The 23169-nt window shown below is 42.2% G+C and overlaps 1 protein-coding gene across 1 annotated transcript in view; it reads right to left on the bottom strand.

The window, feature by feature from the left end:
* Positions 1-2832: 2832 nt before the first annotated feature.
* Positions 2833-23169, bottom strand: part of SRRM3 (serine/arginine repetitive matrix 3) — a 244216-nt gene continuing 223879 nt past the window's right edge. The window contains exon 12 of the mRNA XM_078679649.1: positions 2833-8529. Within this exon, the coding sequence (XP_078535775.1) occupies positions 8343-8529 (187 nt within the window). The 3' untranslated portion in view covers positions 2833-8342. The remainder of the gene's footprint in view (positions 8530-23169) is intronic.

Genomic DNA, 23169 nt, shown 5'->3' with positions numbered 1-23169 from the left:
GGGATAAGCAGCAAAGGTAATATTTTATGAAGTGTCCTCATTAAGCCAGGGCAAAAGGAGGAAAGTCTATTGACATGACTAGAAAGTAACAAATCATTATTCATATACTTTCAAATTCTTAACAGATGCCATAATAATCGGAATTGAGTTATCCTCGGGCGGCCAAAAGTCCACTTTAAAGGACGCAGAAAACACCCTGCGAACCAGGACATGACCTCAGTTTATTGCCTGTTAAATTTAAGTGAGTTAGCTCTCAACCAATGCGAAATATTGAGTATATCATCATGAAAAGAAGCATTTGGGGAGTGTGAAGTGAAGTCTTATATCCAGGATGCCTATGGACAGTCCCAGGAATTGTTATCTTTGAGAGAGGGCTGACAGAAAGAGCAGTGAGTATATCTGGAGAAAACCCTTTTTTTTTTAAAAATCTGTAGTTTTGACAAGGACATTTTGTTAAGAATGTTGCAGGAAAACATATGGAAGCTTACTAGATTATTTAAGATGATTTATTCTTGCAAAACACATTGCTTATGAAAATTCGACCTGAAAGTGCAATAAGTTAGTAAAGCTTGTGTGGGAAGATCATTTAGGTAAGATGAGGGCAACACAGAGGCTTCTGCTAGACCCCTTGGTGACCAGGTCGCAAAAGAGTTGTGGAGGATTAGTGAGAGATTGTACAGAGTGCTGAAGTAATGGTACGGGTAAACTTATTGGGACCTATTCACACTTTACATTTTGTAATACTTTAGTAGTACTCCAACAGTACAACTAAAATGCAATAAGATGTGATTTCCAAACCCGTGAGTGTAAATCTCCAATTCCACCTTTCCTATCTTCTCTATGGTGAGATTCTCACAAATGCAGGTTTACTACTTAGTCGTAAATATGAGAGGGACCAGGGGGAGTTTCTGGAAAAGAGACATACTTACTACTATTGAAGTCGTTTAAGAAGGGGTAAGGAGTGGTTCAGGGAGTATTAGGAAGGGATTTAGGGAGGGATATGCACCCACCTGCAAAAGAGTAAACCCATTGCTATTCATAAACTGCACATCTAAAGTAACTACAGCCAAAAGGTGACCCAAAACATTTGTAAATTATTTCAGGTCAGCGCTGAATTAAGTCCAGCACCACACATGGATAACCACTAGTACTGCAAGACTCCCCAATATAAAATAAAGGAGGTAGGAACTTATAATAATACCCCACAGCACATTTGTTAATTTAAATTAAGTTAATAAAATGGTTAAAATATAAATAAATATAATGTTGAACAAATCTAAAAGTAAAACATATTTATTATTTATTTATAAAATATTCTGACCACACATTTTGAATTTATAAATTAATATAACATTCATTTTTATTAAAATAAAACTTTTAATTAGTTCTGTACATCACATTTAATAATTACTAATGCATACTACAAAAAAGAATTATTTTACTTTAGGTGGAAATGTATTATTAAATTTAACTTTATGAAAAATACTTTGTATTTGTAATTAGTATAGTTATATTAATTACAAGTTTAATTCAAAATAAGTTTAATAGTGTTGCAGCATTTTGTATTTTAAATTAGATATACAAAATAAGTTTACATTAGTATGTAACACAAACATTTTGTTACAGTTTTATTATAAATTATTATACAGGTGTTTAATTTATCGTATACTTTACCATAGGGAGACTCAAGGAGTCTCCCTTTTTATTAGGAAGGTAGGGACTGTTAAGTCCCTATCTCTCTTATTTTCTATGAAAGGGTGTTGCAATGCCAGTTGTTGGCCATGTGTGATGCTGGAAATACTACTGTTTCTTTTTGGCATTAGTAATTTATACTCGTAAGTTTGGCTACACCCCTGTTTTGAGGAGATGGAGATATGTAAGTCGAAACTACTGAGTAGCTTTAAACTTGGATTTTGTAACTACGCAACAATGATAAAGTTACTCAATTGCGTGAGAGTAAATTGCACATGTACGTTACTCACAAGTGTAAGTGAATAGCACCTATTGTGTTCCAGTGGGTGGAGTTTGTTAAAATTGCTTAACTGAATGCCAAGACTGGAGGGATTGAGAGGTTACTTTTCTTTACCATAGGATTTCATAACAGTAAATAAAATGCTTAATGAAATGTACTCATAATTTGAATTAACAGGTGCCAATCAGGAGATTGTCCACTATCTCATAAAATGTCTAGAGGAAAAATTCAGCTATCCTGGCTTCTTCAACATAGGCTCTATCCGTCAAGCAGAGCAAAATTACCATATGGAATTCCACTCCACCTGATTGTGAGTGCGCCAGTTCCACCACACTCTTTTTTCCAAGGTGTAGGAACAACGTGCCAACTTTTATTGGGTGGCAATTCTGCCAAAACGACTTGTCCCCTAATTTGTTTTTTTGTGGGTACAAATTATGCTTCCCCTGCCAGACCTTATCTGCCCTTTCCCTCCCTTACTCCACACCCCCCTCCCCGCCCCCCCCCCCCACACACACACCCTGCTCAAAGGTGGTAAATATATGCAGGACCCACATGGAATTTGATGGCCAGTGTGGTGTTATGACTGGTTAGCTCAGTTTCATGCAGTAATTCCCCAATCCACAAGGTTCAATTCGTAATTGCACTGTACTGGTGTGTTGTTACTGCATGGTAATGTAAATTTCACATTCAGTGCCAGTGCCATGCAACTTGTAATCAGGCTCTTAGTGCTCAAGTTAAATTTGAATAATAAGTATATTTGCATTCATTCTTGTCTGCTGTATCGCTGCAGTTGGGAATATGCACATTCATTATCAATGAAAATAATGTAAAAATTGAAGAACAAAACACACAATCATTAGTACATTACAATATATTTATATACACTGTATACTTTTATTATCATTGGGCCAGCTTCACATGTCAACATGTTGGACTCAAAATTTGACCCACCCTAAAAAATAAATATAAAATTAAATAATAAAAGATTAAATAAACATCTGTGGTATTTTAGTTTTCCAGCAAAGTATTTGTTCTAGTGAGCATCCTCCAGGGTGGCGTTAAATAGGCCTGGAAACAGCATGAGGAAGACTATGAGGATCATAAATATATTGAAATGATGCTTTAGAGATCTTCAATCATGTGGAAGCCATCTTAGGGTCAGAACAAAAGCTACTATCTTCTGTGGACAGTGGTTTTTGTCCTGATCCTGTGATGGCTGCTGCCCAGGACGTGGCCTCTACAAGCATAGCGACACACCTGCCAATGTTTAAAAGCTCCTGTCAGGGAGATAATGTAATCTGTTATTAACGTACATTGGTGGAATAGATTTCTTTATAACAGAGAAAGTGAATCATTACATTTGGGTGGAAAAAAATCGAAATACTAGGGACAGTTGTAAATGTGCCTGAGCACTTAGGAATCTGTGGTCTTTGAAGAGAGCAGCTCACTCAATATGCAACACTTATTTGAGACGTCAAACTAAATTTATCAGTGGTCATGGATTTTGGTAGTAACAACTTATTCCATACTTTCAACTCCTGGCACTCTGGTCATGGAACCCCTGCCTGAGAAATGACAGGAGATGTAGATGTGTCTTGAGTTAGCACCAGGTTGGGAGACACTCAGTCTTTTGATTTCACTGATGTGCCAGGCAAAGATGAGCAGGGAAACTGTTTTCAATAGACCCCAAAGGAGTGAGACTGAGAATTGACTCAAAGCTTTAATATGCACCAAACTCTCCTGAGGCCATTTCCCACTCAAGGGTCAGCCAAATGTGTGCAAAGCATTGCCTTGACACAGCCTTTTCACAGCTCAACACTATTTTCAAGACATATTTATTCATGGGGAGTCCAAGGTTTGTCCATACTGGATGGAGCCATTCTGCAATTTCAGGATAGCCACTGGCTATATAAATGAAAACATATCTCATGTGTATGTCCTGAAACAAAACTCGGATGGACCAGTGTTGGGCACCACTGATTGATGCACAGCAAATTTGCAGTAGTGCGTCTGTCGTGAAGTCTGAACCACTAGGGATATGAAAGCTCCGGTGGCAGGACCTTAACCCAAAGACTGGAGCAACGTTCCATGCGTAGCCGGACCATATTTAAGGAGAAACTGTAAGCGATTTTTAGTAGAAGCGAAGTGAGATTAAACGAACAATGCAATAGAGTTAAAATGGATTTTGTAAAAGTTGCCCTAACTCTTTCTAAGCAGTGGAGTGTAATTATTTGAACGAGGCCTTTTTTTTTGAGTGTCGAAATTAAGTTTTGTTAGGGGCGTGGTAGAGCAGTGCTTAATTTGAGCCAGTGGTTTCCGGTGCTTGGCACTGGCACTTGATTATCAGCACCGGCGCTTGTATTTAATCTGCCACATGTTGACACTGTTCTGTCTACTTTAGAGATGAGCACAACAACAGTTGTTTATTAATTCAATATACATTAAAAATGGCTATTGACTGCCACCCACGCCATTCTTATAGCGCTGGGGGCCTGGAATAGGCTGAACTGTCACACTTGTAGGAGTGTGATGATTAGTAATTGTGTTGGTACTGCCATTGACAGCGCTGGCAGGGGCAATGTCTGGTGCAAGCTGCAGTGGCCTCCTGATGAAGGCCCTGGCACGTACTTTTTTTTAAACATATTAAGCACTGCGTTAGTGTAACATTTTTAGATGGGCATGTGACGTTTTGTGAGCGCTGGCATGACATTTAGTGAGCGGCTGAGTGAAATTATGTAAACTGAGAAGTGCCAGTTGTGACACTAAAATGTGGAATCATTATTCAGCAATAGGAGAGGAAGCATGTGAATTAGGTGAGAAATACGTTGTTCACTAGAATCTGTTACTACTGAGCATTTGTATGAAATGTCCTGGGGACATTGCTACTCGTTGTAGCCCTTCAAATTCAACAGATCTGAATTAACGTGATTCAAATTAGACATATTTTATTCTCTAGTACTGTAACGAGATTTAGTAAGTGGTAGGATGACGTCTTTATAAAACGTCTTGACAAAAGTAAATAGATAAATGAATAAATAAATAAATATATAGGGTAGCGTTTCATGATAAGTGATGTGGTGCAGTTGTGTTATTTCAGGCGCAATGGCACCCCACTTCAGGTTTAAGGTCGGGTTTGGCTTGCCACACTGACTTTTACATGTTTTCCATGGAAGTCCACCTGGCTTTCCTTTAACACTAATCACACATGCAGCTATTCGCTACGGTTAAGGGCATTTTGCAATTTTAAGACGTTAAACATTGGGTGTCACTTTGTAGCACTATTGACCAAATATAGAATAATATATAGAATATACCTGGGCAGCAAACATGCAGATCGCGAACCGCCTCTCCCCTGAAACTGTCTTTTGAGCAGAACTCTTGGGCTTCTGTCCTTTAGGACAGACACCCGATCAGAAACCTTGACCTCTTATCTCGTGGGAGTGTCCACTGTTGCTTGTGGTGGTCCACTAGCCTCTGTTCTTGGCACTGTCGCATAGAAGAATACATAGGTGCTGGTGACGGGTTGCCCCGTGTTTCTAGATACTGGCCCCTTAATACAAGGCCTGGTTCCCTATGAATCTCTCCTTAATTGAACTTACAGCTGCTGTGCCAAACATATCAGGCATTGGTCCCTTGGATTCTCCTCTTAGCTGAGCTCATGACTGTCTGTACCAAGGTACATTACCAGGTTGTCGAATTACCTAATTCTGTTCCATGGTCTTCTGTCCACTGGGATGTCTCCTTAGTAGACCCCACGGCCATCTGTTCTTTGGTGCTGTCCCATAGAAGAATACATAGTCTGCTGTCCAATTACCCCACCCTTAAATTAGGACCTCTGGTCCCTTCACATTGCCCATGACCTTCTGTTCTTGGGACTGTCCCTAAGCATGAACCCTGCTGTTCAGCCCCGAGCAGAATGCATGGCTCACTGTCCCCCGAGACCATCCTCCAGAAGAGTCTATCCCTTGTCCCCTTGATCTGTCCTCGAATTTACCCCAGTGGCTTCCAGCTCACTTCTTCATGGAGAAGAAGCACTGTGTATGTGTGTAAGTCTAGGTGTCCCCTGAGACCATCCTCCAGAAGAGTCCATACCTTGTCCCTAGGGTCTGTCCTCTAATTGACTCAGTGGCTTCCAACTCACATCTTCTTGGAGAAGAACGCTGTGTATGTGCTGTAAGTGTTAGTGTGAGGGCATCTTGGCCATATTCATCATGTTCACTTTCCCTCAAGCCACCTCTTAGCTGTTAGGAGCCAAGGCCTAACTAGTGTGGATAGCCTTAATTGCATTTTCTGGGGGAAGAGTAGGGCTTTTTTGTTCGCCTGAGGCTCCCAAGAATGAATCACATGTCTCCGGATGGGACTGTGAGCAAGAACAAATGGACTGGCGGGAGGCAAACGCAGGCAAATGATCATATGCTGGAATAGAGAACTCACTCTGCAAGTTGCTCCCTGGATCAAAATCTGGCCGTTGGAATACAGATGCCTGCTCATGATTAGAAGTTCTTGAAATTGTCCATTCTGAATAGAAGGCTTTGTCCTGAGTGGGAACGTTGCTCTTGTCCCACCTGGTTCTCCCCCTTTCTTTTGTTGAAAGTGCTGATGCAGCTTCACAATCATCCCACTCAAACATAAAAAATAAATAAATAAATAAATAATACATTTAAATAACCTTAACCGGATAAATTAGCATCCATAAATAAAGCTAGCCAGTCATTTTGTCTGATTCGGACACAGAAAAATGCAGAAAGACACAACCCCAGTTACTGTGAAGGGGACTGCGATGTCTATAATATTACATCTGTCTGTTTCCTTTTGTGTTTGTTCATTGCAATCAAAGACCCCCTACATCCATGATCCATAAGCTACCCTACCCAACCCTCTCTCTCAAAAGAAGTCCTGAAGATCACAGCAGCAGGCAGCACCCGCCATCTAGGACTGTAAGAGTACACATTATCTGTGAAGGTGATGAATAAAAGCACCTGTCATTTAATGAGGACACCTTTTCAGGTACCATTTCAACTCAATGCCCACCCATTTTTCCTTAATCGAGTCTCTCTCATCAGTGCATTATGTATAATTCTAAAGTCTGGTTATCTGAAACTCTACTCTAATCACTTTAGTGAAGTGGAAGACATCCTGGGCAGGGCAACAGCTTGTATCTCCACTTAAGGGCTTATGATGGATCTGAAACTGAGGGGCAAATAGATCAGGCAACATTGTTGATTAAAGTTGAATGTGGATGTCATACAGCTAAATTCAGCATGGCCGTTTGGCCAGCTGTGGAGACTTATAATGTTCTGTCATTGAAGGGTTAAGCACAAAAGCCCCTCCTTCTGCATTGAAACCCTTTGCAATTCTAGGATTGGCCACTGCAGGGCCATAAAGAAGCAGTATGACTGGGACTACCTTGGTCTAGACCAGATCCATCTGTGTATCCAGCTTAGTCCACTGCTTTCACTGGGTGAGGTTGCAGACAGCATTCTTCACTGAAATGGCTCCTGCAGTCAGTAGATTGGAATGCAGACCTCTAGAATGGCTCAGGGCAGCAGTCACCATCCTATCACAATGCTGGCTCATATTTACCTCCTGGGCATCTTTTTATGTTTTTGTCCTGTGGATCATCACAGCTTTGTAACAACAGAACTGAGATCCCATTGGACAACATTTGAAGGGCAGTAATCAGTCATTGGGCACTATAAGCCGTGCAGCACCACAGCTGCAAGGCATTGATCCCTCTATCCATGTCAAAGGAGTCAATATTATTCTCCACTCCCAATCCTCGGTGTCCCCATTAAGTGACTTCTGATTTGCATATGTCAAAAAGAGCACTATTGATGTGCCTGAGCATGAGTTCACAGACAGGCTTTTGAGCACCCTCGGTTTACTTCTACAAAGATGAGGAAGTACCATGAGGAAGTACCATGATGACCCTCCCCCCCCAAAGCAGAAGCCCACCATGGCCTTTACCACGGATCTTCATCACCAACACATCCTTCATCACCCTGCCACTCTAGTCTGGAGACTTCTCGAGCCACAAATCGAATTATGCACTGTATCCAAAGATGCTGTGAGACAACTCGATCCACAGCGACGTCTGAAAGGGTCAACACTCTCTTGTTCCATTTGTGGTAGACTCCAGTCTAATTGCATGTATTATGGGGCAGTTGTACCAGCCCACACCCATGGTTGTAACATCTTCTCAGTACTTTCACAAAGTCTCTCTGTACTGTTCAGGACACTGGTTACTTTAACACATGGGAAAATTTAGGGGACCTGGGTGGGTGTTTGTGAGAAACATGCAGCAGTGAGGCAAATGGAAGGTGAATCAGATTGCCAGCTGCACTCCTGGGCCCAGGCCCTCACAAGTGTCTCAAAACCCGGTGCTCTCCGAGCTGCTCCTGCTGTTGTTGCTGAGGCTGCGACTGCGCGAGCGACTGCGGCTGTAACTGCTGTAGCTGTCGTAGCTTCGGCTCCGGCTCCGGCTGTCGGAGTAGCTGCTGAGGGAGCTGGAAGATGATGGACTGGGCCTGTAGTAAGGGATTGGTCGCTTGCGGGCACTGTAGGTGAAAGAGATACGTCAGAATACTGCGAAGGAGAGACAGCACAAAACACAAGGATGGTAGACTTGAATACCTGGGAGCAAAGCTATGGATAAGCACTCATTGGTGTGGCTATGTAGAGCAACCAGAGCATGCAATGTCTCCTTTGCATCTGTACTCTAGAATTACTATCAGATTTTAGATAGCCATACCCAAAGAAGGCCAGATACCCAAAACCGCACTGTTGATTGTTTTTGAGAGTCATGAATTAGCATACTTATACAGCAGATATCTTAAGAGTCTGATCCCAAACCAATATGAGAATACAAAACCTCTTTTACACATCCACACAGACATGGCATGGTCTGATTAATGCCTAAAAGGAATACTGCACAAAATACTCAAATTTTCACTATTTGTTTCATATTTCTTATGTTGTGGATGTGCATTACAACCTCTTTTTGTTTTCTTTCAGCAGCTTTTACTGAGTACCCCGTAATCATAGAACTAAGGGTGTGTAAACTATTGTCTGTGTGTGTGTATATCTGCACACATATGATAAACATCTACACAATACTCAAACAATTAGTCTGCGTATGCAGTGTTTCACTCTTCACAGAACATGTGTGTCTCTAGAGCGGCATAGAGGGCAAAGACGGGACTGGTCCTCTAGAATGTGGCCTAAGGGATTAACAATGGCTGAGACTTTTACAAGCATCCCACCCATCGTCTTTACATTCATTACAGTGGACATGCACACACACACACACACCCACCCACACACACACATACTCCTACAAATGGTAGACCTATTTTGTGCACATGTTTACGGGTGTTTGTGCATGTGGGATGTAACAGTAATGTATGCAACTTGAACTGGTGTTACACCTATTGTATATGCTTTGTGTATGTGAGGGAAGCTTGCGCTCCTGCTACATATGCACTTACCTTTCCAAAGTGTTTACGGGATCCTGGCAGGGCAGCACTGTCTATTACCTAATATCAGTGCCTCGTCAGGCATAGACACAGCAAAACACTCATATCATACCACAGAATATACGGCACACACACACACACACATACAATTACTCTGCTGAAATCGAGAGATGTTATTCCTGTAGAGAACGCCTTTGCTTTGTCCCCCTCAAATTTTGAGCCACAATGGCCTGCTCGCTTCCCCCTGATTGTCTCATTGGCAAATGTTCTTCATACCCTGCTTCCATGAACTTTGCTCACACAGTACTCAAGTCACCAACATACACGTAGTTAGTAGTGACATAGGAACATATAATATTATGATTGTAAAAGATTTTTTCTGAGAAACAAAAGTTAGTTACTAGGTTAGCTGAGAGAAGAGTTACAGGCTGAGCTCTCCATGCTGCCTCTTACGATTCCTTGCAGAGATAGCCAGGAGGAAGCCGACCTGGTATAACTTCCTTTCTTTTCTTTTGAAACTATCTGATGTCATATGTCTAGATACTTTGTTGATTTCCAGCTCGTCTCCCTTCCTGCTCCACAAGAACACCTCTGACAAACCACATCGGAAGACAACTTTGGATAGAGGAAGAATCTAAGGAGTTGACTAACTTGCCTGCTTTATTGTATAAAAGGTGCTGCTGAATGGCCAATGACAGTGCTGCTACTAATCCTATGTGGGCCTCTAGGCATTATCGAGTAATTCACCAATGTGTGGATGCTGAAGGTGCGGGTTTCTTGGTATGAGTCGACAGGAAGCTGAGAGAGGTAAGGGTGGGGGGAGCAAGCGAGAAGTTCAACACCCTTCTAGAGAACTTCTGCCTGCCACAAGTTATGTAAATGTAGTAAATGTAAATGTAGTATACTTGTAAAGCGCACAGCTGCCCCAGCAACGGGGCGTCCCAGCGCTGTATAACTCTGGGGAACCCGTCCTGGCTTTCCCTGTGGGATGGTCCCTTGCTGGGAGTCCCCAAGGTGGAGCCAGGCATCCCCGGAATTGGTGGGGCCGTTGTGGAGATTAGGCAAGCTAATGCCCAGAGTTGCCGAGTGGAACCCCTGATTAGAGTAAGCACTGAAGCGAGAATTATCAAGTCCGCTGACCAAGGTCCACGACCCTGCCGCGTCGGGAATTGAACCCTGGTCCCAGGCGACTTCTGCTCTCAGGCCTGCCGCCTCTAACCAGTGAGCCACACTGCTCCTTATACTAAGTTGTTCAATGCAGATGCTGCACAGCAGTTTGTGTTGATTCTTTATTAAGTATTCTTTTATTGCCCGTGCGCTGCAGTGCATGTTTCTAGTGGTTTATTGCAGGCATGGCATGTATCCCATGGTAAAGAGTGGTGTAGCAATATATGGCACAATTACAGCTTGACATGAGGAATTATTTTATGAGATGTGTATTTTAAGATATCAGCCACTTCAGAAAATATGGATTCAGACTCCAAATCCTGAAAAATCCTACATTCATACTTCTGAAAGCTGTAATCAAATCTGGCTCCAATAGATACGCTGGGCTTCTTAAAATGATCTTTCCCTTCTCACAGCTCCCCCAGGCCTGAGTGTAAGCTTTTCATGAATGGCCATAAAACACAGGCTTTCATAGTCTGTATCAGAAGGTCCTGATGATAAATTCACTTTGTTTACTACAACAAGACCTGGTGAGGTCCAACCTATGTTTCTTATAATCTTCTTCCCTCTCTCTTTCCTTCTCTTCTTACAACGCAATAAAAGTGACTCCAAGATCATGGTGTCTTTCCACCGTCAGCATGTTGTATTCCTGAAACATCACTAGTTGTCCACATGTGTCAGTTTTCTACACTTGGTGGTAATCACATTATTTACAATTCAAGGTTATTTGTAGACTTGCAGTACAAACTGCTGAAGTCTTTATTGCCAAGAGAATAACCTTCAATCTATGGTAAAAGTTGATGCAATTAACTGGTTCAACCAACCTGATCTACTTCGATTGTTACAATATATGATCTTCGCTAGAACCATTTCTGTCAATACTTGAAGGAAACAATAAAACTGAAAACCTTGGCCCTCTTTTATACAGGTAACTATGTCCCTCAACACAATTTTGTTTGCTGTGATCTTTGCTACACTTCTAACTGCCAAGAGGAGCACGATGGTTAGGCCACATTTACACTACCCACAATTAACTTGCTAATGTCTGAAGTGATCTATACTACCCTTTGGATGCTGTGAATAACCCTGTCATAATGTCTTGGGTGCCTTGTGCTGCTGTCCACGAGTAGAACTAGAACTGTTGGGTTGGTCTGTGCAATCCGTGAGTCTGCTTATGAGTAACACTAATGTGGTTTAGTTAACATTGGTGTACGCTGGCATTTAAGCTTCCATGACGAGTATTCTAGTGAAGTCTGAGGAAGTATGAACTCCATTGTTTTTAGTGAGGTCTGAAGTGGTCTGTGCTGCACTCTCATCTTCTCATGAGTAGCATTCTAGTGATGTTGAAGGTTGTATTTGCAGCAGTATGCAAATAACATGGTTGTAATTATATTGCCAATGAGTGAACCGCAATTAATGTCTGACTTGGCCTGCATTCCCTTTGGGCTAACTTTTCTAACTCTCTAGGGAGGTCTGTTGGTTGGTGGCATTACCTCATCTCAGTGCTATAAGGAATTACTGGGGAAGGTCGTATAAGTTGTGTGTGTGTGCGTGTGTGTGTGTGTGTGTGTGTGTGTGTTTTGTTTATAGCCTGTTCCCTCACTTTTGGCCAAGCTGTCATAACTATAAAACAATTACTCCGGTAGGAGGTCCTGTGTCGACCTCAGCTCACACTTCTGCCACTCTCAGGCCGGTCTGTTATCATTAGTTACGGTTCTGAAAGACAGCACCATCTCCGCCAACTCGAGGACAAAATCACTACTGCCTTTGAGCTATTCAGAGCAGAGGAACTCCTCCTGTATGTCGTCCTTGTACGGCCTCTCGTCCAGCTATCTAAACCTCGGGTCAGCTGGAGACTTCCAGCTCTGTGCTATGCATCTTTTAGTGACCAATAGAGTTAGACCAAGGAACCTGTTTTACAACTTCATCTTTTTTTGGATAAGGGATATCATATCAAATAGGCATACTTCTGTCTTCAAAATAGGAGCTCTGTTCAACATTCGTGATGGTGTGTTCGATATTTTCCCCCAATATCTGGCAAACAATGAACATAGCCAAACCATGTCGCAACAAAGCATCTTGATGGACCATGGTACATGTTTTGGACAAGCGTTTGGTGGTCATGTAAATCCAGTTCAGGAAATTAACAACTACATTTTGAGATGCATGTTTCTGGAGTGTGTAAATTTGTGTTGCAGTAACAAATCAGTCTTTCTCAACCAACTCTTTTCGCATGTTCCATGACTATTTTTCCCTCTGTACTGACATGTCAGTTTCGTAGTCGAAGGTAAGTGCACTGTAAAGAAGAGTCCTTGCTTTCTCCCTCCTCCCCACCAAATGTGAATACTAATTACAGAACGTCAAATGGGGGAATGTCTCCCCCCGAATCGAGTGCGTGGGCCTGACCAGTCATCCATAATACTGAAAGTTTCCAGTCGGGGCTCCATAATACTTTGTCAGCTCTTGGAAGTTCATTAAGGTACCCCAGGAGGATAACTCACCCACTGCCCATATTCCATGGCTGTCCTATCTCTATAGCCGCTCTCACCCCACGGAGGTCTGTGCAGAAATTGGAGTTCGAGGTGCAAAAACAGCTTCACATTGCCTGCCACAAATCTTACCCAACAACCTCTGACCACGCTCAGTAAACAAGAGAGACTTCATTGCATCATTTTGGGTGCCAACAGCATTGCCATGATCTCAGCCTAGTAAAGCTTTCGCATCACCCAGCAAGCCTTGGTTGGAGGACAGCATGTGCACCATCAAGCCACCCAGTGGAATTGCATTACAAAGGAATAGACCCCAAGACCTCGCTCCAAACAGGGAAGCCTAAGAGTATGCAGCACCACCCCTATGCCTGTCATTGGCAGATTGTCATTGTGTAGAGATTTACTTTATGACCTACAGGACCTCCTGAGAGTGTGGAAGACTTTTAAAGATGTGTTGACTGGAAGGCAGGACACTGATGAGCACATATTTAGATTTGATAACAGATCTGCAAAAAATGAAGTTGGCAACAATTTATTAAAAATAGTGTTAGTTATCTAACCAGATGATCTGCAGAGTTAGCACAGCCAACATTACACTATCCAGTAGAGAACTTTGTGAGGCCTTATAAATAAGATTAGTCTGACAGAGAAAAACAAACACACACATAGCGTAGGCAAAGCTTAGTTCTGAGACGCCGCGCACCGAGAAGTGGGCGGGTCCAAAGACAGTGAAAGGGGAGGTTACCATAGTAACTAGCACTGGCCTGCAGCCATGCACACCGACATGGAGGACCACCACAGGGAACCTTGATGTGGAAAAGGAAATCTTTGCATAAAAACATAAACAAATAGAGAAAAATCAAAATCATCCATTAAGAAACAATACCATATTACGCTCACCAGGTACCTTGTTTGCTGGTTTAAAACAGCGGCAGGAGTTCATTCATACAGATTAATACCTAGTATCATGGAGGCTAGTGTCAGCAGATAGTTGCATCCATGAATCAGAATTGGCTCATAGCAAATTCTATATGTTCCCTAACAAGTTGATGCACACTACTGAGCTGTGTGAAAATCTTACACTGGTGGATAGCGAGGGGAGTTTCCACTGCTATGAAGGATGTCACCATCAATATCTGAGAATAAGTGAAAATAGCGTAATCCATAAAGCGCTCTAAAGTTGATAGCTGCACAATGTAGGCTATTGAAATTCTATGTCAGGACTGGAAGCTTAGGCTCTGCTTCTTAAATCTCTTCCTCAAAACACAGCAGCCAATGAAAACAGTTTAAACACACAAATTATATTTCTCATCAAAACTTCCCACATTGTCATGGCTCCATCCACCAGTCAGCATGGATACAGTCCCATAAAAGTGAGAGACAGCGTCTTGCAGCCTACCTCTTTTTTTGCTGCTTCTGCTTAGTAGTCAAGCTAAGTGCTTTCGAAGTTGCTCCATGTTTATATATTTGTTGAAAGTTTAGGCTATGCTTATGGAATTTCGTGAGTGCATTTTATTCTTGCATTTCTTTTTTCTATGCACGAGCTGCATGCCCTTTCTGCTATATGTTTATTTGCCCATGTATATCCATTTTCTAATGAGGGAGCCTTGCTTTTGGTGATTTGTTGGGTGTCCATCTTTGTGGTCATTTTTCTGCTTAGTGGGAGTTGAAGGATAAGCTCTGGCCTCGTACAGCCTTCACCGATGAGCAAAGTCCTCTGTTAATGTCCATTGTGGGGAATGCACAGGCACGCTGGATTCACCTAAATGCTTGGGTTATTCCATTTTGGTTATGCTGCTGCCAACACTTGTTGAATATGGGCGGCACATTCCTGTGTATCTTTGAAGATGCGCTCAATTGAGGTGCAGCTGTTGAAAATATTCCCCCTTAACGCCCCGTGACACGAATAAAAGCTGGGGTTGTAATCATTACTGAAAGAGGTGTAACCAAGGAGAGAAGGCTGCTTCTTCCATTCTCTCACTGCTTACATTATTGCCATTCATTTTGGGGGCTCTCCCCTATATCCTCTTGTGGTTTGAACACATACTTAGCTACCTGGTGACTGGAGTGATGGCTGGGTCTCATCCTTTTGACGGAAACGAATATCAGGACTGCTATGTGGACCCTTAAGAGTGCATGTTTGAGGAAAGTCTTGTGGAAGCCTTGGACAATTCTTTGTAACAGTCAATCAATAGGGCTAAAGGAAGCAATGAAAGATATAATAGAGGTGGTTACAGAGGAGTGTCTTTTAGTGGATCAGGAGCAGGTTTTGCAGGTGATCTATATCCCTCTATCCGATGTGGTCCTCGGACGCAGGTTGCAACACTTTTTTATACAATTGACAGTTGGCAATGCAGGATTCTTAGCTATTAGAAACGATTCAGGGGTTCAGACTCAAATTCTAGGGCACTCCAATCCAAAAAGGTTATTCCCAGACAACTGTGTATTTTCCTGCAAGAACAGACTTTCATAGATTTAGATATCAAACATTTGCCAGGTCTGGTGGCTCAGTGGACTAATGCATCGACTGCAGGGGCCTGTGTTCAACCTCATGATCACAGGTTCAAGTCCCGGCAGCTCTGCTTAGCCTTTTATCCATCTGAGGTCGATGAAATGAGGACCATTGAGTTGGGTAACAATAAACATCTGTTATTCAAGATACCCCGTTAGGGGTGAACGTGCACTTTACAAATACATATGTTTTTAGCCAAGGAAGCAAAACTGTTTGCCCAAAGTTTTCTAGCAATATTAAAAAGTAGGAGGTTATAGGTTAGTGTAAACCCTGCGCGATTTCAATGCTTGCATGATGTACAGACATTTCAAGATGGAGGGTATCCATCTTTTAAGACATCTGCTGTGGATGATCCAGTTAGACCTCAAAGATGCTTACCTGATTATTCTTATTTTTCCTCCTTACAGACGATTTCTCCAGTTTCAATGAAAGACAAAATTGTATAAATTCCCATACGGTCTGTCATCAGCATCATAGTGTCTCAGTAAGATGATGATACTGGTGATTGAATTTCTTAGGGCTGAAGGAGTATGACAGATAGTCTCTCAAGATGATCTAATTATCAAGGTTCAATATGACACCAGAGTGAGGTTACATCTGTCTTAGGTGATTCATTAGCCTCAGCTTTCGTACCCAATGTCAAAAAAGTATTGCTGGTTCCGACCCAGTGTGTAGTGTTCCTAGATTTTGAAATGGACTCAGTTAAGACACAGTTGCAACTTTTAATGCTATAAATGAAGGGCATCAAGAAGAACTGAGTTTAGCATTGTTCAGTTAGACTGTATCCCTGAGATTTCTTGCCAGGGTTGTGAGTCTGTTGACATCATCCATTCAGGTAATATTTCCAGCCCCATTGCATTACAGAGCTCTACAACAATTGAAGGTTCAATATATTCGCAAGGCTTGTCCAATGCAGATCAGATTCAATAGTCATGAAAGGCAGGACCAAAAAGGCTAGATCTTATGGAAGTCTGGAATGGCAGTACCATTTTCGGTTGCCAACGGGGGATCATTAAAGAGTCCAATGCTAGCAGGTGTGGCTGGGGAGTAGTAAGGTATGGTGCAGTCTCCACAACCATGAGATGCTCGGCATCTGAACTGACTATGCATATCAACTCTTTAGAGCACCTCACTCACGGGTTTGTTTGTCATCAAGGCTCTTTTTATGTAGAAGTCAAACTGTTGCACTCTTTTGCGAATGGACATTATTTACGCAGGCCGATAATTCAAAGGTGAGGCAGAATGAGGTCCTGTTAGTTATCAGAGATAGCCAAACATTTTTGCCAGCAACACCAGGTCTTGGTGATAGCGGAATACATTCCAGTACAGTAGAATGTGATAGCAGATTGGAATTTGAGATTCCTGTTAGACAACAGCATTTGGATGTTGCTTTCTAAGGAAATCCGGAATCTTAATCAGTTGAGGGTCCACGTATGTGGAACCTGTTTGCACTCAGGTTTAACAGGCACTTGAAGAGATTCTTCAGCTTCAGACCGGATCCGGTAGCCCAGGCAACCGATGTCTTCCTGCAGGATTGGAACAAGAAGTTGCACTATTTGATTCCCTAATTTGTGACGATTCAGAGAGTAACAACTCTGGTGTTCAGGGAGAAAGCGAAGTTCATTCTAGTTACTCCGATCTGGAGAGCACAGGCTTGGTTCCCAGTTCTTCAGAAAATGTATTGCAACTTTCTAATCAAGCTCCTGCTCTTCCTAGAGCTTCTATGGGTCCCAGCAGAACGATCTCTTCCTATGATTCTGGGAGTGTCACCTCTTTCTCAAGGCATCGAGGGTTTTCAGAGATGTTGAAGCATGCTTGGGATTTCGCAACAAGCTGCTTTGTATATTCAGCAAGCTTGATCATCCAATACTCCTGAATAATATTCTTTTACCTGGATGAGATGTATTAGCAGGTGCAGCGAATAGAGTATGGATCCTGTGGGGTTGGACTTAACACTTAGTAGTGATTTTTTTTCACAGTTGACAGCCTAACTTACAGGTGGGTAAATAATTTTCGGTCTGCTATCTCAGGTGAACATTGCCCTGTGGAAGGTAAGCTGATATGGAAACAACCGCTGGTATTTAAACTGTTTAGAGGAATTAGACTAACTGACCCTCGACAGCCAAGATATCATATAATATGGGATGTTAATGTGGTGGTGGGATTCGTGGAACAATAGCATACCAAAAACAATTTAGGAAACAATTTCCAGCAAAGTTGACAAAGTAAATGTCTCATTTTCTGTAGAAGGGTGGTCTGATGGGGAAATGTTGTTATGCCTCCTTTCCTGTAGAAAGGTATCTGATGTGTGTGCACTTGATTTACTAGTTCGAGCATTTTCTCCAGACGGAGTTTCATTTATGATTTCCAGATTAACAAAGACAAATTATAAGTGTATTTCTTTCCCAGCTTTTCCTAATAGCTATAGACCGTGTGTAGTGTAATGTTTAAAAGCATATGAATTAAGTTCCAGAGAATTTAATCAGGATGCTGCGGGTCAGTTATTCACTGCCCTTCTGAAGCCGCAGAAACCAGTATTCTTGGCAACCTTGGCCAGGTGGATTCGATGGCATTTGTCAGAAGCTGGAGGTTAATACTTCCAAATTTGAGGCACATGCAGTGAGAGGTGCTATGGCATGAAAGCTTACTCACTTGGTTCTAGACTGGAGGTTGTTATAAGGTGGCTTATTGGTCGTCGGAGTCAACTTTTGAAATATTTCATTACAAACCTATTGCATATATTGCTTCTGTTATTGTGGGTCAGTTTAAACAAGCATAATGTGAGCCACTGGTCCTGAAATTGAGTAAAATATGTTCTAGCTATAGTGGCAAGAATTTTCAATTCTATTAAGGACAAGGAGCCAAGGAGGGTATGCTTTTATAACTTTTCCAAATTTCTGACAGGGGTTGGCATTGTGTTTATTGTTGCCAGTCTCTGGTATTATATTCAGTGTCATCGAAATACTAGTCACCTCTTGGTTTTCAGTTGCAGAACAGAAGCAAGAGTGATGGCAATAGATGATCTACCCAGGAAGATGATTTCTTCATGGACCTGGCAGGCTCTGCATGATTTAGAAGTTGCAGTGACTTATGGTTTCTACAATGCAAGATTATGGGCTGTTTTGATTGGGGTTCTTGTTTACAGAGATATATATTTTTACAGTTTAAGTTGGAGGTTTGTTGATTGTATTGTAGCTTTGTAAAGAAAGAGGCTGCAAGATGGTGTCTCTCACATTTAAGGGACTGTTTCCATGCTGATTGGTGGATGGAACCATAACAACGAGGGACATTACGATGGTAAATGTAGTTTGTGTGTTTAAACTGTTTTCGTTAGCGGTGTGATTTGTAGTAGAGGTTTAAGAAGCAAAATCCTTGTCGCCGTGTTCTTAACAGAATTGAGAATTCTTGACACAATAGCTAGAAGATATGAGATATGAGAAGCCCTCCGAGATTTCCATGCAGCCTTTTTCTCTGCCCTTTGAACCATCACCCTACTTTTTTTCCCTTTTTTGTTCCTGCCTATGCAGAAACTGATGCACTGGGTGAGTGGAGCTCATGTTGAGATCTACAGCCTGCCATCTGGGTTCCTCTGGTCTTACAAGAAATCAGAACATGACATACTCAGTTACCCAGATTGTGGCTACAAGTGTGTGCTCCAGTAAGCTTGGTATGTGCCGTGACGTAGCAAGGGGGGGCAGTAGGGGCAGCACGAGTTTTGGTGGCAGTGACCTCCCCCATGCTCTTACCAACCTGCAGCCGTCAGGGCGGCAAATGCAGGGATCACCAGGACTATTTCACAGCTTTGCGATTTTATTTTAAACTTCAACAAGTTTGCCCTGTGCAAATATGTGAAGGTTTAAAAAATGTGGGGGCAAAAAAACGAGCCATGTGCAGCAGCTGGCAGGTTACCGTGACGGCATCTTGATGTCAGTGACGCCATACACCTCCTCTTCCCTGCACCCAAAAGTACAAGTACCTTGTAATATCTCTAGCAAGACTTGTATATATATTTTTAATGTTACATATAATGCAGGGCTGAATATATGCTAACATGATGACTGCACATTCATAGTGCTGGATTGCATCGTTTAAGGGTCTAGAAAACAGGCTAACTTGCTGAATGGTGCAACTAATAAATCTATGCTTGGATGCCAAGTTTTTCTTACACTCACGCTGACAATGCCGAGAAGGAACATTTCCATTCTCTTGCATACGCACTGTTCATGAATGCAGCAGTTGAACTATGGCTGCAAGGAAAGATGAACTTATATGTTCTGTCTTGTACGAATAAGGAAGAAAAGTAGGAAGAAGGTTCCATGTATGATTATTTTTTTTAACTAGTAGCATTATTCAACATCCTGTGTTACAACACAAGAGATATGCATTAGCTGACCCCTCCTCACACCATAGAACACCATGATCCATGTATGGGCAGGTTTAGACATAAGGACCATTTGCTGAAAGGAAAGATGAACTACAGAGTTCTGACTTTTGCCTGATGGTGCTATAAGGTAAGTAGGGAGACGTTACATGCCTTGGCATCGTATGGGAAACAAATAAATCATTGGTGGTTATAATTTAGGTGGGGTGTAGACTAATACGACTGAGATGGGGGATTTAATATATTTTGTTGTTTTTTAACCTTTGCCCTAATTAGTATAACTGCTCAGTTGTTTATAATATGGATACTCATTCTAACACACATCTTTTGTGTATGTGTACTGTATAATGAATAATCATACAGTGCAAGGCACCAACCATTGTGTGTGTGTGTACAGATTTCCGAGTGGGGCACTAAATATACCACCTGCCGATGAAAGATTTTCTGACAGGCTGGCTGACTCCTCGCACTGAAACCTACTGCAGACTAACTTAGTAGTGAAGGAGAAAGAGATATATGCCGGTTCTCCTTTGCTCCGAAAAGGTTAGTGTGTCCTTTCGGGGCTTAAGGGATCTGCCACCCATTTAGATACCACCCAGCCAAGGCTTGAAATGAATAACCAGGCAAACCAATGCAAAAGCCTTCACATATGGATTTCAGGAATCATTTAAAAATATATCCTCTCTGTAACTCACTCTTGTCTGGTCCTGTTTTCTTACTCTTCCAGTATGGCCTTAGTGCCAGACTACTCTTGTTAGGGTAACCGTTCATCTGAATATATACTCCATTCATTCATTCAATCATTCATGCGTTCATTCATAGCAGGTGATGCCCTGAGAATTTTGGTGTAACACAATACTCTGGCAGCAGGAAATGAGAGATACCGGTTTACAGAGTGGCAAGTATTGTGCTTTCTCTCTGTCACCTAGAGCTAGAGCTAGAAGGCTACAGGGTAATACAATGCCCTGCATCCTGAAATCCAGTCCATCTTCGGTGGGACATTGGCCTGCAGAGAACTAGTAGTGAAGCAAACCATCACCGCTGGCAAAGATTGTAAACAACTCCCTTTTTCATTAAGAGTGAATTTTAATACAACAACAGAGCTAGCCGAATAACCCTCCTTGTCGGCCATCCTGCTTTCAATTAAGCTATTTCAAGAAGAAGTATAGATTGACAACAGACAAGCAAAGGGGGGTCCACCCAAAAGCTACAAGGGGGGGATAAGAAAATTGAACAAAACTTGCTTAGCTATAGGGGAATGCGTCACGATGATCAAAAGCTGCGAGAGCCAGGAAGCTGAAGTCACCTCTCTAAAAGAGCAGAGTTCCTCCCAAAGTGCCTGCATGATGGATGTCATGTGGAATCAGGAGAACAGTCAGCGCCGAAATAACCTTCGCCTGTTGGGGATCCCAGAAGGAGCAGAAGATGACCCCGACGATTTATCGTAAAGCTTCTGAAATGTGCTTTCTCCAAACATCCCAACTGGAATTAGGATCAAGAGATACAAAGGGCTCACCGATTCCCCTTCACATTAAAAAAGCTGTCCTCTTTTTGCTGATACAATTGGTTTATGAACATGCCCGGCCGAACTCAAAGAAAATGTTTGAAGGGGTGTCCTTTTTTGCTAAGCCTGATTTAAATCACGCAACGGTTGAATGCAGATGACGCCTCCGCCAGCTGTTTGCTCCTTTTCAACAGTTAGGAGCCCATGTTTTTTAAATGAATCCTTCTAATCTTAAAATCATTTTAAATGGCTCTTCCCATAGCTTTATGTTTAAAATTAAGGCTCAAGACTATCTTAATGAAATGAAGGCTAAAACTGGGCACAGATAAAGAAATATCTTAATGTAATTAAGGCTAGAACTGGGCACAGTTACATTTACTTTTTCTATCTGAAAATAGTTGCTGATATTTTCTTCATAGGGGTGGAAAAGGAAGGGGGACATAGCGTTGATTATAGTTACTTAAACATTGATCGTTTTTTTTTTGGCCTGTGGTATATTACTTTTTTGGATAACACGGTGGGGTTGGGTGGTGGAGACCTACTTGTGACGCCCATCACTCAGGCTAGACCTGATTGCTCAGCTTTTTGGGAAGGGGAGGTGAGGGGTTCATTGAGGGGTCAAAGGGGATGGGGGGCGGGAGGGAAGGGTGGGCCACTGCGGGTCCTACTAGTTTTATCATGGTTGCAATTGTGTGAAAATGCTACTGTCTTGTTGGTGTAAAAAGCATGGGAATCGGCCTTTGGTGCACCTTAGACCTATGGCTTCTTATTTTTTCGAGATCATTGTCTGTTTTGTTTTTTCATTTTGCCTTCTTCAATGTTTTTCTGCTATTTTTCCCTTCTGACATTCTCATTGTTGCAACGGAACGGAAATGTAGATGAATTTGTATGTCAAACCTAGTGCATTTTAGAATTGCTACTCTTAATGTTTGTGGGTTAAACTATGTTCAGAAGAGGCAGCAGGTCTTACAGGGTCTATACTTGCTGGGGGCAGATCTGGTCTGCCTCCAAGAAACACACATCGAAGCTACACAGACCGGTCTGTTAAATACACTGTGATATACTCTGATTGGAGGGACATCACAAAGTGTGCATGTTAGAGGGGTAGCTATTCTAGCTCGGCGTAGTAACCTTTTCCAAATAATTCAAGATAAGGTTGATCCCCATGGGAGGTGGGTATTAACAGAGTGTAGGCCTTCATTTAAGCCTTCTTTCACCTTATGCTCGATATATAGGAGCACAGCAGATGACCCTGGGGTAATCAATTGGCTTTATGGGGAGCAAGCTCACTGGCCCCTCCCTGTTATAATGTGCGGGGACTTCAATATTAATCTACTCTGCGATTGGGACATGTACATCCAACAGCAGTATACAGGCTGAAAACTCAGTCTTGCAGGCATTGAGGAACCTATTCCACGTTCATGGGCTTATTGATGTTTGGTCTCATCTAAGACCGAACCAATTGGGGTATACTTACTAATCTGCCCCCCATCAATCACATGCCCGACTAGATTATTTCCTTGTTTCTTCCTCTTTGATTCAGGATGTGAACATTGAACTTATCCCTCGATTCATGTCAGATCACAACCCCCTAATTTTAAGGGTCAAGGGAGTATCCTTCAGCAAGGGAATCTCCACCTGGAGTTTCGAGAGGTCCTTATTATTTAAC

This window comes from Lissotriton helveticus, chromosome 3_1 (genome assembly GCF_964261635.1).
Source record: "Lissotriton helveticus chromosome 3_1, aLisHel1.1, whole genome shotgun sequence".
NCBI classification, from domain to species: Eukaryota; Metazoa; Chordata; class Amphibia; order Caudata; family Salamandridae; genus Lissotriton; species Lissotriton helveticus.
The sequence above is the reverse complement of the archived record's forward strand: the minus strand, read 5'-3'. Positions and strand labels throughout refer to the sequence as shown.